Here is a 17,991-nt window from a genome sequence, read left to right as displayed (position 1 = left end):
GCTTTGCAGTGCTTGCTTTTATCCCAGACGTTTGGAATGGCATTGCTGTTTTGGTGCAACAAGTCTCTCTATATTACTATAGGATGAAGTAACGGAATGAAACATCGCCAGTGCCAAACCAAACATTACGTCAGGCGACGGTGGAAATGATAAAACAAGCATACAAGAGCAAGTGTGTCACCAAAACAACAACAACGTCAGGAAATAGAAACAATTATAGCAAGGAAAGTCACTTTATTTCCACTTTACATTTTATGCAAACTTTACAGGTATTTTGGCATCCACAAATAAAGACACGGTACGGATGCGCACAGACCGCATCCCAAACAGACAGATAAATGCAGTCACAGAATGTGTCTGGAATAAAATGAAACCGTTCTAACTGGCACAGAACAAGGAAAATAACGTCCAATATTTCGAGAGATAACTAAAACATATCTCTTTGGGTTACTTGCGTGAAAAGTACATTTATATATGTAAAGTTAAAATTAATAATTTACAGCTTACATAAAAAATATCTTATCGATTAAAGCATATTTACACCGCACTTAATACTAACATTGTTCGCTTTCTCGCAAGATCTGTTTGTCATTCACTTCAAATCTCATTCATGGTCTCGTTGGCTTTACTAGGCTTACTTATAATCTTACTGGTCTTGGATACTTTCTTAACTACTTGGCCGTCCGGGTTGACGGAAGCTCGGCGCGCCCTCGTCATGAGGTGACTGTTGTGGAGGGGCAGCGCCGCTATACTGACCACCGGCTGCTTCGCTATTATTTCCAGGTTGTTCTCCTCCACTTGGGACTTCCTCACTACCCACGAATCTAGAGTTCTATTGTTGGACACGTTCTGCATGGTACCTTTCAGCCGAGAAATTATCTTTCGCTTTTTGGGTAAAAAGTCTTTCATCGACGGCTTCACTAAGGGCTTAGTGACCGACTCGCTACAGTTCAAATCGTTCATTTCGCTTCCTACTTTACTTTCTATTTTACAAATATCTACAATAGGATTTTCTTTATCGTCCGCGTTCTCTATTACGTTGTCTAACACCTCGTCTATAGGAACATCAGTTGTAATACAAGTATCATTGTCAATGGAATCTCGCAACACGGAAGGGGATTTAGAGCCGTCCGAATGGTGCGAATTATTACGGATGTTATTCAATTTTCTCTTTCTCTTGAAACGGGATGAGATCAAGTCCGAAGAGGACTTGTTCATCCGTTTGCTAAGGGAATTTTTGATTAAAGGTTTGGCGTCGGGAAGGGCGGGGTTTGTATCGAGAGTCCAGAGGTCGATTTGTACGGTGCCGCGTGATCTAGTTCTAGGACTTTGGCTATTTTTGTTAGCGGAGGGAAATTTAGAGCTACTAATGGTAATGTTGGAACCGTCCGAGAAATTAGACCCTGAATCTACGGAATTACTACTCTCTGAGCTATCTACGGAACCGTTGTTATGTTCCATCCGGAGGGAAATTCTGGCGGAGTTACGGAGGCGGGCGGCTTCCCTCTTGGTCTTGAGTCGGAGGGAGTCGGGCGGGGCGGAGCGGCGCTGCTCGGGGAGGGAGCGTTCAGAGACCTGGTTGGCGGCGTCCTGCCGGCTGAAGGTGAGCAGCTCCGTGTCGGGCGCGGGGGGCGGCGAGGCGGGGCGTTCCAGCAGGCGCCGCGCCGCCTCCCACTCGCGCCGCTGCCGCTCCATCTCCGCCGCCGCATGCTGCTCCGCCAGCGTGGCCGCCTCGCTCGCCTCCACCATGCGCATCGCGTACAACTCCACCGGAGAAAGCTGAATACAAACAACTCCACATTACAAATTATGCTCTCCCTACAACAAAAGGGCATCTTAAAACCTTTCGCATCACTATTGTTGCTTAAAGTCACTCAACAACAGGAGGAACTATTGGACCTCAATAAATCATAAATAAATATGTGTTTGTGATGGACACCACTGAAAATTTACCAAGCTGCATCCAAGAACACCATCAATATCGATGGTGAGTTTAAAATTAGTAAATTTAGCATTCTCTTGAAAAATGTAAAAAAGGGGTTTTTGTATATATGACATATCACAAACTCCACTGGTTACGCTTTCCCGAAAGGGCTGAGTATAAACTCTGCCTACTCATGTATAAATCAATACACAATACGGCTCCAGAGTATCTTAAGGAGTATTCCAGATGAATTGGTTGATAGACGTCTCACGCTTCGATCAGCTACAACATCTGCAATGGGCAAAGTGATCTTACCAGCTTGCAACCAACGCACTAAATTTGGCGAGCGTGCCTTTGCTGTTGCAGGACTGACGGCGTGGAATGCTCTTCCACCAATGGTTAGAAATAGTGAGAGTGAGATGATCTTTAGAAAAAGACTAAAAACACATTTGTTTGCTAAATCATTTCCACCATAATATTTTCCCCAATTCATTCACAGTGAAGCGCCCTTGAGGTATTTTTTTATGAAAATGGCGCTATATAAGTTATCCAAATTTATTATTATTATTAACTCTTTTTTTTTGGTTGGTGTATTTTTGCACAAAAATATTATTCTATAAAATTTAAAAAAAAACATGGAAAGGCAATACAAAAAAAAAATAATGTGTACCTGCTGCATGAGAGCCTGAACTTCCATCTCAGCCTTGCTGAGTTCCGGCTGCTCGGCTGCAGCGGGCTGCTCCTCGAGCGGAATGGACTCATCAAATTCGGCCAGATCAGCGGCCGCCTCTGCGCGCGCCGTGTGCGCGGCCGCTACGTCTGCCTCGTCTTCGCACCACGCCAGCGCGCTCTCCAGCGCCGCCACGCCCGGTGCGGCGGGCACCACGGGCGCGGGCGCTGCGCTCACCGTAGGCGCGGCTTCCTCTTCCACTTCCATGCGCCGCGCAGCCTCTTCTTCCGCACCCACCGCAAACAGATCCTGAATGGTAGTCTGGAAAAAAGGATAAAAGTATATATATTTTTCTTTTGGCCTTGTTCTTTCGGAATCTAATTCTAGAATTTTCATATGTAATTCCTTCGTTTCTGACTTTGAATTGAGGCCGGCGCATAAGGTAAAAATACATTTTCCGTCCTTAAGCATCAATCGACCAAATGGGTAGAAACACCTTTCCCGTCCGAAGTGAGTTAACAGAAAATATAGCCTCTACCTCCTTCCCTAAACTCCCTTTTTCCTTTGCCTTCCTTATTATCATCAAGTTGTAATTTATGTTTTTTTTTTTGAAAAGTACCCTCTGATTGCAAACAGCTATATTTGGTATCAAACGTTTTGACCAATATCACTAGTCTGTTTTGGGTTGGTTGGAAGATATTGCTTTTTAGCAATAAGCCCGCCAATGTACTTATTTATTTTCTATACTTAAAGTTGAAATAAATAAATAACCAAAATATAGTGTGAAACTTACACTTTTGAAGTATGCGGTGGTGAAGTTCCCACCCTCGATAGCCAGATCTCCCAGCATCCTCTTCTGGTTGGCCTTCTTGAGGATGTTCTCCTCGATGGTCTTCTCGGACACCAGCCGGTAGATGTGCACGTCCCTGGTCTGGCCGATGCGGTGGCAGCGGTCCTGGGCCTGGGCGTCCATGGTGGGGTTCCAGTCCGAGTCGTAGAAGATGACGGTGTCGGCCCCGGTCAGGTTGACCCCCACGCCTCCCGAGCGGGTGGACAGGATGAACACAAATATGCGCGCGTCGCTGTTGAAGCGCTCCATGAGGACTTGTCTCTGCTCCACTTTGGTGGTGCCGTCCAGACGCAGGTAAATGTGACCGTGGAAGTTGAGGAAGGCCTCCAAGACGTCCAGCATCTTTGTCATTTGTGTGAAGATCAGAACTCGGTGTTGGTCAGTCCGCAGTTTCCTCAGCAGTCGGTCCAGAGTTTGTAGTTTACCTGAAACAGAAAAATAAAACAATTTATTAAGTAACTAAACAAACGATAAATGCAAAAAAAACCATAGATATGGAAATAAACAATTATAAGAGAAACATTCAAGTTTTATTCTGTTTATTGTCATTTACTCGATGATTCCAACCATTTTAATTTTCCTAAAATTTTCAAAATAATTTGTAATTCTGGTCCCGTCCCTTGAACGATTATTCATAGGAATTTTTTTAAAATTAAAAATGGTTATTATCAAATCATATTTTAAATATTTTACCTGAAATTCTGAATAAGAGAAAAAACAAAAAATCTTTTAAAAAAATCTGCTGACAATAATATGTTATTTGATTCCATAAATTTACTGATTAATCATGATCATTTTTAGACTTTGTATGAAAAAAAACATCAATATCAATCCATCCTGATAATATTTTTATCATTAAACATTTAATTTCCATTATATCTTACACTATTGAGCCTCGTCCGGAATCACTTTAGATATGAGTAGAGTGTTTGTGTTGTATAAAATGGCAGATTTAACTTACCACAATCGTATTGAATAAGCCGGGGGTCAGGGAAGTAGGTAGAGAGTTGTGTCTTGATCGGATGTACTAGATTCATAACGGGTTTGGCATAATTTACAATGGATGTATCTATTGACTTTTCCTCTTGGACCTTCCACGCGACACCGTGACTAATGTGGGCTTTGATTCCAGGACTCATCGCGCCGCAAATGAAAACTACAAATCTAAAAATAGAAAAGCAATATATGTAATTGAAAAGACATCACAAAAACGGAATTAAATATACTGAAATACATGGTATAAACGCATATATTTTTTGGATTATGAATCCTTGAGATGTTGCTTCTAAAATATTCCCAAGAGCTTAAACAGTAAACCATATGCTAAACTTCTTCAAACCCTCATCCGATGGTGCATAGGGCACTGCATCATATAAACGCACTATTATCTTAGAAAGGTGATCAGCCCTCCGATTCAGGTACCAGTCCGGGGTAATATTGAATAAATATTAGTGAAAAATCACTTATTGTTATTAGACCCCACCCTGGGAATCGAACCCGGGACCTCCAGTACGGTAGACGAGCGTGCTGACCATTACACTACGGAGGCGGACAAAATTACATCTGTCGTTAGTTAATAATTCAATGGCTAGATTTTTATTACAATGGGCTAACTGTGTGTTTTTACCTTTTGAAGACATCACTCATATCCTGTGCGTAACTTTCCACAGTAGCTATGTCATTTTGTAAAGTATTGCAGTACTTGACGGGCGGCACGGAGCAGGCTTCCCGCAGATCCAACCCGTACAGGGGCCAAGAATCGCATCTTCTCGTGTTTATATCATTCAACATGTGCAGCAACGATTTTCTCCTAGTTTTAAGTAGTTCTTCAAGCGATGGCTAAAATAGAAATAAAACTTAGTTTACTATGTATGGAAAGAATTACCTTAAAATTACCTCACATTAATCAAATTTGTTGATTTGTACCAAAATATATATCGCTGTAAGTGCACTAAACACCATATTTTGATAATACAAAGTTTAAAAAAATAAATCTTCTTCTAACCCTTATCCGCACCCAATGGTGCAAAGGGCATTGTATCGTTTTGAAAAAGTGTTATCTTGATAGTTCTGTTACTTACATGTAGGCTAGGTGATCACTCCCGCACTTCAGGGTACCAGTCCATGGTAATATTAAATAAATGTTTGAGTGTAAAATCACTTTATAACACTTTATAACATTACAACAATTATTTTCACCCCCCCTGGGAATTGAACCTAGGACCTCTAGCACGGTTGCTAAAAATGCTAACCATTACATCACAGAGGCGGACTTATTAAAATAAAATAAAAGTAAAAAATCAACCAGCTTTTACTGTACCTATATTATTTTCTACCAATTATTAATGAATAAATTAAATAATGAAAGTATCTATAATTAAATAATGAAAATATAACTTTGTTTTGAAACCACTATATATATTTTATTATAACTTATTTATAATGTCTACCGGTTAGCTTCGAAACCGGTAGACATTATAATTAAGTTATAATAAAATATTTATAGTGATTTTACAACAAAGTTATATTTTAATTATAAAATCACAAAGCTATTGCTTCAAATATAAATTATAGAATAATAACCTGTTTAAACTCGCTGTGCACGGCGGGTTCCTGCTTGCCCTTATCTCTTCGGGGCTGCGGCTTGAGCACGGGTCTGGCGCCCGCCAGCTGGCGCAGGATGGCCGGCGTGACGGGCTGCGCCAGCGCGGGCCCCTCGCTCTGCAGCGGAGGCACGCGCATGACGGGCCGCGCGGCGCCGCTCGCCACGCGCGGGCTGGTGCCGGGCGCGGCGCCCGCCAGCGGCAGGCGCGGGGACAGCGCCACGCGCCGCACCGTCACGTGCATGCGCACCGCGGCACGCGGGCAGGGTGGCGCAGGCGCGGGCAGGCTGTCTGCCATCGTGATGAGATGCGACGCCGTGCGCAGCGAGCGCACGTGGTGGGACTCAAACGCGCTCACGTTGCGCTCCATGTGCAACAGGTTCAGGTTCATCGACGAGAGACTCATACTCTGCAATTCAATTGTATTTTTAGACTACGCGACCTTAAAGGCCAAACATTTCATTATTAAAAATGGGTTGGCAGCATTGGAATGCATCTACTTGAAAAGTAGTAAGCAATGTACCAACATCGTGGGTATGCATCACTTAAGACATGCTACAAAAAAAACCATAATGCACTTAATGCACCATAATGATTTAATGTTAAAAAAAAAATCCATTTACTTATTTTATTAATTACCAATTTCGATTATGTATCAACAACATACATATAAATAACAAAACACTATAAAGCGATAAATTAAAGAAAAAACAATCTCTATGGTACGATCAAATTTTTATGATTGAATTTTACTGTTTATGTTCAAAAGACTAACAATGAATCAATTTGATGATTTATTTAGGACTGTTAACTTTTTTTTGCATAAATATGTCCATACTTTGGCAGTAAAGAAAATTGTAAAATGTCCCAAAAATTCAAATATCTTGTAATTTGTAAATCTATTTTATGTGAAATTCCACCTCTTGAATTTAAAATGAATGGACTTTTACTGTATTACAAATTGGGGGATGTTAAATCAGTTTAAAAAAATGAAGTTACCTGTAACGGTTGGTAGGCCATCATGTTGTATACAAGAGAGGGTATGTGATAGTTGATAGCTTCCATCTGGAAGGGTGAAATTATGGGCCGAACTTCAAACAGGTTGGGATGATTACATACTTTACGCAGTTGCATTAAAACATTGATCACACTCAATAGATTGCCAGAGGCCAGTGTTTCTTTAGTCCTAAAAAAAGCACATTTTCAGGTAAGAAAATGACATCACTATTTCATTCCTCTCGTACGACAGCGATGGTGGTATACTCACTTTGCTCTCGACATGAAATCGTCATATAAGAACCTTTGTCTTTTGGAAAGCCTACACATTACTACATGTTCATATTTCTTTGGCATTTGCTTTTCTACTTCCGATTTGAGACGTCGCAGTAAGAAGGGTCTAAGTACCTGAAAAGCAAAAGGTGATTATCAATCTACATTATAATCACAAATTAAAGAATACTATTCTAACCCATTGGTGCATAAGACTCTGTATCAGATTGTTTATTTACATACCCATACTCGTACAAGCTCTTGTAAGCAAGGTAAAGTCTATACTCATGTTAGAAAATGAATCTTGATACGGCAGTAATAAAACAGAAGATAATTATTTTGGGATGAGAATATTACCTTGTGTAATCGCTTTATAATATTCTCATTGTATTCTGAATTGCCTTCTATCATTCCGGTGACTGGATTACTAAACCATTCTTTAAATTCTCTATGTGACGCAAATATATCCGGCATCAGGAAATGCATGAGTGACCACAGCTCCATCAGATTGTTCTGCAGAGGTGTTCCAGTAAGTAGTAATCGTCTGGAGAAAACACATTTCAATTAGATAGGACATAAATAATTAAATAATAGCGCGATAAAATAAAACTTCTATACTAACTGTTGAGTTTGGAAATTCAAAAGCAGCTGCCATCTTTGAGATTTAAAATTCTTTATATTTTGGGCTTCATCTAAAATCAGGTACTTCCATTTTTTTCGCCTAAAGCTTTGGTGATCCTGTATTACCAATTTGTAGGATGTGATGCATATGTGAAACGCATTGGGCTTGGTCCAACCTATCCGCTTGAGCTTGCGCTCCTTCTGAGATCCGTAGTACGTCAATATCTTAAAGCCCGGACACCACTTCATGAACTCCATCTCCCAGTTGAGCATGACGGAGGTCGGGACCACGATCAGGTGCGGTCCCCAGTCCGCCTTCTCGCAGGCCAGGTGCGCCAGTAGGGCGATGGTCTGGATGGTCTTGCCCAGACCCATCTCGTCGGCCAGGATGCCGTTCAGCCTGCGCTGCTCCATGGTGACTAGCCAGTCCAGCCCGATGTGCTGATACTCGCGAAGAGTGTGCTTCAGGAGATGCGGAACCTTAGTGACCACTTGGGTGGACGAGAGAGTGTTGCCAGTGGGCTGGATGGACTCCGCTATGGCTGCGGCATCCTCCATCCTTTGATCTTCGGTCTGGTTATCCGCACCCTCCTGCACCAGAACATTTAGGCTTTCGTTACCATCTTCTTCGCCACTATCGCAACTCTCCTTTTCTTCTTCCTCGTCTTCTGAGAGATCTTCGCTTTCCGACTCAGAGGTCGGAGGCGACTCGGGAGGGGGAGAGTGACTATACTTCTTTCTTAGTTCTTCTACGCTCATTTCATTTTCGGCATTCAGATCATCAATTTCCTTTTTATGGTCATTTTCACCTTCGGCTTTTTCTTGTTCCACGATAGTGTCCTCGTCATCTGATGAATCCTCCTCGGCCTTGAATTCCGCATCGTCATCAGATTTGTCCGAACTTTCATCTTCTGACAGCTGAAAAAGACAATTGTATTATTATTATTATTTCTCTGGAAATGCCACGCACATTAAAGGTTTTCATCCATTATGCTCCTTTTGATCCGTTTTGACATCTTTTGGCATAGTGTGTGTGTACTGTTTGACTGTCATCTGCTAGTTAGACATAAATATCAGGGGACTTTCATGGACGAAATAACCCGACAATACCTAGGATGATTACCTTAATTTTATCTCTATTGGCAAGGTAGTCTTTAGGTAATTCACTAAGGAACTCATCAAGTTCCATTTGAGATTCTCTTTGAAGGGCTTCTATTTCATCTTTATGCGAATTTTCGGTTGTTTCCTCTTTCTCCGCAGCAGCTATGGTCTCCTCGTCATCCGATGACACCGCACCACTGGGACAGAATTCCTCTGGAAAAAATAGCAAAATATAGTAAATAGGGAAAAAGGCAGAGACAAAAACTAAAATACAATAAATTGATGAACTTACCATCGGACTGACAAGCAGATGCTTGACCAGAATTTTGCGCCTGTTGCGATCGCATCCCCTCAGCGAGTTGTTGGGAATACTTTTCAGTCTGACCTACAATAAAGCTGAGTTGTTGGTCCAGAGCTTGCTTACGTTGCTCTTCCAACCGGGTTTGTTGCTTAAATTCTACTAACTGTGGGAAAAAAGTTTTCACATTATTACAGTGTTACAAATAAATAAGTGCAGATAAAATGTCCATAGGAAGATCAAAAAGACTGTCAATGTTTCCGAGAATGTACTCATTTATATGATAAATTGATTATCACAGAGGTTACTCAAGTGGTTCATGTGTGTTATTTCTCGTTGGCAGAATTTTGATAAAAAACAATTACTATTTATCATATATTCATATCTGGTGTTACATTATTTTATTTACGGTGATAGAGCAGCTGTAAAATTGTCTGTATTGTCGAGAATAAAATTCTTCAAACTTAGTGTTAATATAAAATATATTGTGCCAGTCTTGTAAAATATAAAGGAAACATAAACTCATATTGATCTGAATTAACATGCAGTGTCATTACCGCAAATGTGTTCAACATGGAATGCGGAGCCATTTTATTCAACTTTAAATCATATTGGAATTTTCACACATTATGGAAAGTGAAGATTGTACAATTACACATAATATATACACACCGAATCAACGCTAAATAGCGTATATTTAACTTCAAATAAAACTATCAATAGTGGAAACATTGACAAGCTTTTCATTTATAGTAAGCTCATCAGATGGGAAATGGAACATACTTTTTCTACATTAGACCAGAATAGTCTTATTTCCTTGGCTACGAATGAAGCTATCCTCTTCAGTTGGAGCTCTTGAGCCTTCTCCGCTCTCTGTGCCGCGAGTGCCTTCTCTTGAAAGTGTTTCTGTACCATTCTCGCACACTGTAAAATAATAACAAAATATTAGTCGCAACATAACAATGATTCTGTTTGTGATATTTCAAATATATATTTTGCATAATCACCTTTTTAGCAGCTGCCTTTTTCCATTTTCTTTCTTGGGCAAAGTCCGCCGCTAACCAAACCATCTCCTCGAGCAGATAGTCCCAGTGAGCCTTGGGTCGAGGGGGTTCCACAACCTTGGGTAGTCTCTTTTCCGTCCAAAGCCCTTCTTTCTGTAGTTCACATACCCTCTGCATAACATACGCTTCCTGAAACCGATCTATTCCTTTAAAATTTTCTAAACCAATGAAACGAGTATTCACAATGATTCCAATATAGAATTTGCAATGAGTAAAAACTAACCACTCGTAGATACGATTGAAATTTTCAGTTCAAAATTGAAAAAAAAATTATATACTAAAATTACAAACTGTTTTTATAAATAAATATAGCCATGCAGAAAGCAGTCTGTTTCATGAATTTGTTTTGATATATACATGATAAAAATATAGTAAAAAGGATTTAAATTTAAATACATTTATGCAGAACCTACCTGTTTAGCTTTTTCAACAATTTGTTCCTGGGGGGTAGACTGAGAAGTATTATTTGGGGCCTGAGGTGATGTATTACTAACAGTTGTTCTTCCGACGCAAGTGCTGTTCTCGACCACTAAAGGAGTTCCGCCTGGAATAAAAAGTATTCACCGTTGAGACGCCGCTAACAGGAGATACTCACATCCAAAGCAATATGAAAGCAACGGCATTCAGTTACCACGATCTGCAAAGTAAAGTACAAAGCAAAGCACCTACCAGCCTTTCAAACTACTCATGGGTGATCTATGATACGCAAGAGTTACAATATTGTGGTGGCAGTGTAGATGCATGCTTGTCAAATGTAGTGAGGAAAATGGAAATTGTGTATTGTGAAATATTATGGGTTATTTGATCCCGGAACGACATACGATGAATAATGATTAATAACTGTAATTATGGATTTTATTAATCAAATTGTAAATTAGTTTCAACAGTTTACTAAACTAGCACCTTTGGTGTGTTTTGAGCTTATCGTTAGTATGAAATTTATTAGTAATTTTTACTGTTAATTACATTTAAGAATACCCCGGGTCAGTAATACACATGTACGTAGATATTAACGTATGCAAGCTATGAATATAAAATACATTTACGGTGATTTACCTTTACATATAAACATGTAAATATGTTTCCTATCCAGATTTAAATAAAATAAAATCATAATATACTTTATCTACACAAAAATATAAAATATAAATAAAATTAAAACACTATATAGAGAGAAAAAATGTGGATGCATTGAAATGATAATTTTTTATTATTTTAATTTAATTTTAAAATTTACAACACCAATAACAAATTTACGCAACAAATTACAAAAATTTTATACAAAAAAAGCGGATAAAAGATAAATCACTGTAATAAGTAATTTAAAAAAAAAGGTATTTTAAATTAATAACTCACAAACATAACATGTACATCAATATGTGTTTATTGATTTGAAATTAGAGAATAAAATTGATTTGAATAAAAGTGTATTAACATATTTTGTAAAAAGCTTCTTGTATTTTACGGTTGTTCTGATTCTGATTGTGTTTTTTTTATTGATTCGGTGAACTCACTTTTGTTGATGTTTCAGACATATAATAACCAACGACCAACTTGTTGTGGATGCTGCAATTGACTCTCAAATGACAGCAAGAATCGAGAACATCACACAAAAAAATCTCAAAAGAACACCAGTTCAACAGGCGGAATGGAAAAAAAACCTGATGATATAAAACTTGAATGGACAATTTCTGTTTTTGGTTTCATGGTTTAAAAAATCCTTAAATCTTAACGGTTAATATAGATAAAACCTTTAGACATAAAATGTTTACAGTGAGCAAATTCAACGCATTTTGAATATACAGAAATTTGCTATATAATAAATTTTATCAGAGGTGGTGTTTAAGTTGATAAAGTAGTTTTAGAAAAATCAATGAACAACCATTATTAATTTTTTAACTTTGAAATAAATCATTATTATATTCATTTATGCCATTTTAATTTTTAACAAAACTTCAGAGTGTGATGAGAAATTTATAAAAGGTATCATAGGTTAGATTTCGTTCTAAGATAATGGTACTATTAGATCAATAATTTGAAATATATGGTAACGGTTTAAGATTTTAATGAGTGACTCCTTTTTACAGGAATAACCAACCAACCAGAAATAGTTTGGGAGTAGACCCATAGAACCGAATGCAAATGCACATTCCTGTATATAACCAATGCGGCACCGGCCGGCCAATGCGGTGGATGTCAGTTTGCGGGTGTGGCGCGAGTGTGGTATGGTAGGAGTGTGTTGTGTAGGTGTGGTGCGGGTGTGGTGGGGGACGGTGTGGCGAGGGTACCTGGCAGTCGGGGGGTGGCTACCGAGTGGTGGGGGCGGTGAGGGGCGAACACCATGCCGTGCCGCCCGCCGGTGGGCCGCCCGGGCACCGAACCTACAAGCACGCGCCCACGCTACACTCTCGCATACTCCACGCACACACTTACCCGCTCGACTTCCCCATTCTTCTACTTAACCCTTTGTGTTCTAGTACTTCTACGGAAGAGTCACGCTACGTTTCAGATGAACACCATAGAAAACATACTATGTATTAGCAATATGTGTTTCAATAAAAATACTTTTATAACAAATGAACTAAATGTCATATTGAAAAGTTAAACCATGTTTAAAAAACTCATTTAATTTTTTTCTTATTAAAATAACCACTTTAGAATTAGACAGTTAAAACTGATTCAAGGGTATTAAACAATTTTCGGGGGAATTTTTTTGAATGTGTAATCAAAAGCTCCCTGATGAATAATAATGAATGAAAAACAGAAAAAAAGTATGGTTTTTCCACAAGTTACAATTTTTTTCAACAAATCATACATTTAATCAACTCTCATGAGCAAAAAGAGAATGAAAAAATGTTCTTGGACAGTGGTGAAGATGACAAATCCAACGAAGAAAATAACAAGGCAACGATTGTTTCCTTTACTTACCGTCTGAATTGAATCGATAAATGTAATTTTTCTTAATTTAGATAAATACATATCAATCATCCTGATTGTTGCAACGATAGATTCATTTTATGCGCAGTTTAGTTCTGTACCTCAATTTAAAATAAGTTATATTCAATTGGGAGAGCCATAGTCTAGTAAACAACAACAAAAAATAGTGCTATTTTTATATTTCTTTGTCATTTCTTAGCCCAGTTTGATTTTTTGTAAAGTGCAGACACATACAGTTTGTGATTGAGCCAAAAAGGGGGCAGAAATGTCTGAATTATTTTATGGTCACTTGGCTACCCAGATCACTCATTTTGACACTGCAATAATTTTTTCCGATGCTATCAAAAGGCAGGATATACATCAGACATCCGCAGTCTCTTACTGATCTAAAAGTCAATATTTCAACATGAAAATGCGCCACATCATAGAAAGCGTCCAAAAACGAGTGATCAATGAGGTGAACATTTGCAGAGGTCAGAGCGATGGGGATGGCGATGCATTGGGAGAGGTGGAGGACTATGTAAAACGTTTCCAAGACAAGGAGAGAGGATGGTCACGATCCTCAGCAATGAGGACAACGACTCAAAAGAAGCAAAAAAATATATAACACGATATCCATCAAACATAAGGAGGGCAATTTTCATTTTTTTTTTTTCAAATCACTATTTGATGGCTCACCCATAGAATCCATTTCCTAGTAGTTTATAAGGTTTAACAATAATTATAAGATTTAGAATTAGATACAAGATTAATAGATAGGTGCGTATATAAAAGTAACAATTAATCCCTTAACTTAAATATGATTAAACGATTCAGTAATGAAAGGGTAAAGTGTTCATTAATTTATTGCCTGTATTTTGGTGAATGGGTAAATCAGCGAGTAAATGTTGTTTTTTAATGATCAATATATAGTCAAACATACATCTTATAATAAATACTATCCTCCAATAGCAATTCAGGCCAAATCGGTAAAAGCTATTTTAAATACGTAATATTATTGTGGATAAGCTAAAGGTACAAGTATATCATATGTACTTATGTAGTTTACGTAATATGTATTAGTTTGTTCACAAAAATAAATAACAATCACTAATATGGTTAGTTTCTTTTCTTTATTGTTTGATTATGGCATAATTTGAGCATCTTTTAATTGCAATCTCGTTTTGTTCACGCTTTAATATCAAGTATTTTTATCAATAAGTTTTAAAAAGTTATTAATCTAATCTCCAAAATCAATTAAAGTTCAGATTTGCTACCATTATCACACAACAAAATACTAAATAAAAATAGGTCATTTGGTAACAAGAAAACTCAACAAAAAAATGTTAAAATTGCACAATCGATCTCAACATTTTATATATATACACACCGTGTTTCTGGCTCATCCAGAATAATTTAACCAATGATTTCTAAGAATTATCTATGAAAAAACAGTAATAAGATTTGTTGTTATTGTTTGCAAAGTCAACATACAAAATTTTTAAGTAAACTGCACTTTTCTTCATTCCGTAACTTTTTTTTTCCATAAATTTTACACAAGTCACTTTTATAATTTGAGGTATTATGTATAATAATCTGATCAAATTGGTTTTCATTTAAATTTGTATAATTACTGGGTTACTATCAGTTGTAAAAATATTTAAAAAAATATTTTGTCATGCTTTCTCACTTATCTTTTATAAAGAAAAAACAAAAATATGTTGAAATGACAGTACATACATAATTTCCGATCGCTTAACTCAATTAAAACAAAAACCAACAAATTTTTGCTCTCTGAAATTCTCTTCTCGGTTTTAGTTTAGGGAAGCCGAAAAAGATAATATTTTTTATCTAGATGTGGTTAGAAGACAATCGAATAAAAGAATTATCAAAGGGAAACATACCCTGTTGTGTTAGTTGGGCGACGGCAGCCGGCAGTTGGGTGGACACGGCCACGGGGGTGGCCCCCACGCCGGGGATCTTGATCTCGGCTCCCTGAGGGGTGGCGGAGGCCGCGGACGTCAAGGGCTGCAGGGCTGGCGGCTCCTCCGCGCCCTCCAGCGGGTGCGCGCGCGCAAAGGCCAGGAACTGTGCTGACAGCGGCCGCTTCCTCCACGCCTGGTAGTCCATCACCACACCGCCCGATTGCAGGTAGTACACTTGAGCAATGCATTCCGTATACCTAAAACATAAACCAAAGTAGTACCCTATCTGTCTATCGTGTCTCCCCTTTTGGATCCGCTCCCTCTTCCCTATGCCTTGTTTTCTATCATCAGTTTATTTATAATTTTTGCTATTTATTTCTAATTTTGTTTGAATTACACTTTTCAAAATTTTTACTATCAAAAATTTTGTATGAAAAATTGGAAGCAGCATAATTTAAAAATATTTTCCAAACTAGGGTAAAATTCAAATAACAGTGATTCGAACTAATGATCTTTTACTGTAACACTCAATGGAAAGAGCGAGCGTCGGTCATTTAAAAAAAAAAAATAATACCCACTTTTCTTTCAAGGATTCCAGTGTGGCCATTCTATCGTCAATGTTCCTCTTGTGGATGGCTGACAGGTCCTCCGCGACGGCGCTGGCCGAGGGCGCGGGGCTGCCGTCCGACATCTTGAGTCTCTTGCGAGCTCCGCAGCCGGGCAGCGGGGATGAGGGGGGCGCCAGCGGGGGCGGCGTGCCGTGCGGCGGGGGCGGGAGGCTCGCGGGCGAGGGGGATCCCTCACCTGCCCTGCCCGTCGGGACACGGAGCGCTTCTGATATGTCCATTGGTTGGTCTTGGCTATTGTCTTCTTTTAGCAGAGCCTGGTATAAAAATAAAACCATTACACTCAATCCGAATTAGTTTATTAGTTAAAGTTTTTAAATTGTATTTGTTTTTGTTATAAAAGTTTATATCAAAATACTTTCTTCAATCTTTTTAACTGTTCATCAAAACATAAAAATAATCATTAAAACAAGTCTCAAATTAGATTTCAATAATTAGTGCCAAGTAAATTTTTAATTTGAATAAAAATAAAACTTAAAAAATATATATGTCAATCATTTTTATATATTTAGTTTAGTGACTTCAACCTGTATTGGGACGATATGCACAACCAAAATTAACTACATATAAAGTGTATACTTATTCTAAATTAAATCCAAAGAGATACTATTATTATTAATCCAAAGAGATACTTAGGTATTAAGTACCACATAATGCCTCTCACTTCATGCAAACAAACATGTCATAACTAATAATTCTTCTCCCTGCCCTTATTTGCATCCAGTGGTGCATAGGGCACTTCATTAAATCAATAAAGTGTTAATTCAATTGCTGATCAAAGCAGTCATGTGCTCCAGAGTAATAATGAGTAAATATTAGAAAAAAAATATTGACCCCCTGAGAATGGACCCAGGATCACATGCATAGGAACCTAACACATAAACCACTGTACTACAAAGACGGATGAATGAATAATTCAGCTAACAGTTTTTGTAAAGTTTTTAAAAAAATCTAGTTTTTAAAAAAAACTAAAACGTATTGTGATTCGGTCATCCAGCATTTCAAAAATATTTTTTTATAGTCTCTTTATTGGTATGAGCCAGCTACTTGTATAAAAGAATAATACCTGATGCAATACAGTGGGGCCCACCGAAGCTCTGCGGCAGAGTGCCGGCAGCAGGTCGGGGGCCCCCTCCCTCTCCCTCCCCTCCGTGTGTGTGGACCCGAGCTTGACAGATTCATTTTTCTCATTCATGTTATTTTACACATCTGAAACGAAACAAACAATTTTTTTTATTAATTTTTTTTATATTCATTTAATATAGTTACATTTTTTTAATACAATTTGATACAATTTCTATACATTTATACAATGGCAAACTTATAATTTTTGTTTCACTCTGCCTCTCTGAGCTCTAGTGCTTGGAGAGGGACTTGCACTCAAGTTTTATTGTTTTATTTGATTAATGGTATAATAGTGTTTTTCTTTTCTTTTATATATATTTTAAAGATTTATATGTAGAACATACATTATTTCCTCTTCCTTACCACTGTACTATGGAGGCGGGATTTACCGATAAACGAATGATAGTTCCACACTCACTGTTGTTACATTTTACGGGAGCTCGTTATATTTGTAGTGAACCAAAATATTATGAATGTTCAATATTCTGAATTTTTAAAAATTAATTTACATCAGATATTTAACTCTTAGCACTGGAGTGCCGCCATAGAGGCGGCATGCATGGTTTGCCGTACTACTCGAGTGCCGCCGCTATGGCGCCAAGAAAATAAAGTCTTAATACTCAATATTTTAAAATATATTGGTTTTTAGTTTTCAATATAATCAAACCAGAATCATAAAAGTGAAATCGCAAAATTCAATTGGGATGGCGGTATTGCACATACCAAAAAACATTCCAGTGCAAAGAGTTGTATGGAAAGAAAGAAATGTATGGAACAACAATGCAATCGAAAACATTGAAGATACTAAGTGATGCCAGTGTCCACGCTCTTCACCGTGAGCAATGTTTAGTACTGTGCAATTTGCTATTACATCCAACAGACGAGGTTGCCGGTAAAAAAAGCTTTTTAAAAAAGAACATGCTTTTACCCATGAATAACTTTGGAAAAAGGATATTTAAAAAAATAATATTCAAATAATTTTATTTTATTTTTATACAT

The 17,991-nt window shown here is 38.1% G+C and overlaps 1 protein-coding gene across 2 annotated transcripts in view; it reads right to left on the bottom strand.

Annotated features, from left to right (window-relative positions):
- The window catches only part of LOC148301798 (chromatin remodeling protein domino-like), a 29,149-nt gene extending 12,078 nt beyond the window's left edge, over nucleotides 1-17,071 (bottom strand). The window contains exons 1-19 of one of the 2 annotated variants that reach the window (XM_088272668.1): nucleotides 16,934-17,071; nucleotides 15,820-16,124; nucleotides 15,221-15,498; nucleotides 12,689-12,781; nucleotides 10,814-10,944; nucleotides 10,344-10,529; nucleotides 10,120-10,260; nucleotides 9,331-9,502; nucleotides 9,061-9,251; nucleotides 7,939-8,855; nucleotides 7,674-7,860; nucleotides 7,315-7,451; nucleotides 7,047-7,233; nucleotides 6,028-6,456; nucleotides 5,072-5,283; nucleotides 4,406-4,608; nucleotides 3,388-3,869; nucleotides 2,595-2,915; nucleotides 1,576-1,779 (exon numbers count right to left, since the gene is read on the bottom strand). In XM_088272668.1, coding sequence (XP_088128794.1) covers nucleotides 1,576-1,779; nucleotides 2,595-2,915; nucleotides 3,388-3,869; nucleotides 4,406-4,608; nucleotides 5,072-5,283; nucleotides 6,028-6,456; nucleotides 7,047-7,233; nucleotides 7,315-7,451; nucleotides 7,674-7,860; nucleotides 7,939-8,855; nucleotides 9,061-9,251; nucleotides 9,331-9,502; nucleotides 10,120-10,260; nucleotides 10,344-10,529; nucleotides 10,814-10,944; nucleotides 12,689-12,781; nucleotides 15,221-15,498; nucleotides 15,820-16,124; nucleotides 16,934-17,062 — 4,905 coding nt within the window. In that variant the 5' untranslated portion in view covers nucleotides 17,063-17,071. The remainder of the gene's footprint in view (nucleotides 1-1,575; nucleotides 1,780-2,594; nucleotides 2,916-3,387; nucleotides 3,870-4,405; nucleotides 4,609-5,071; nucleotides 5,284-6,027; nucleotides 6,457-7,046; nucleotides 7,234-7,314; nucleotides 7,452-7,673; nucleotides 7,861-7,938; nucleotides 8,856-9,060; nucleotides 9,252-9,330; nucleotides 9,503-10,119; nucleotides 10,261-10,343; nucleotides 10,530-10,813; nucleotides 10,945-12,688; nucleotides 12,782-15,220; nucleotides 15,499-15,819; nucleotides 16,125-16,933) is intronic. The other variant, XM_088272669.1, reaches the window with a different exon arrangement.
- Nucleotides 17,072-17,991: the final 920 nt, after the last annotated feature.

The sequence above is a fragment of the Brachycentrus maculatus genome, unplaced genomic scaffold (assembly GCF_059751285.1).
Source record: "Brachycentrus maculatus isolate JH-2025_06_01 unplaced genomic scaffold, ASM5975128v1 h1tg000514l, whole genome shotgun sequence".
NCBI lineage: Eukaryota > Metazoa > Arthropoda > Insecta > Trichoptera > Brachycentridae > Brachycentrus > Brachycentrus maculatus.
The sequence above is the reverse complement of the archived record's forward strand: the minus strand, read 5'-3'. Positions and strand labels throughout refer to the sequence as shown.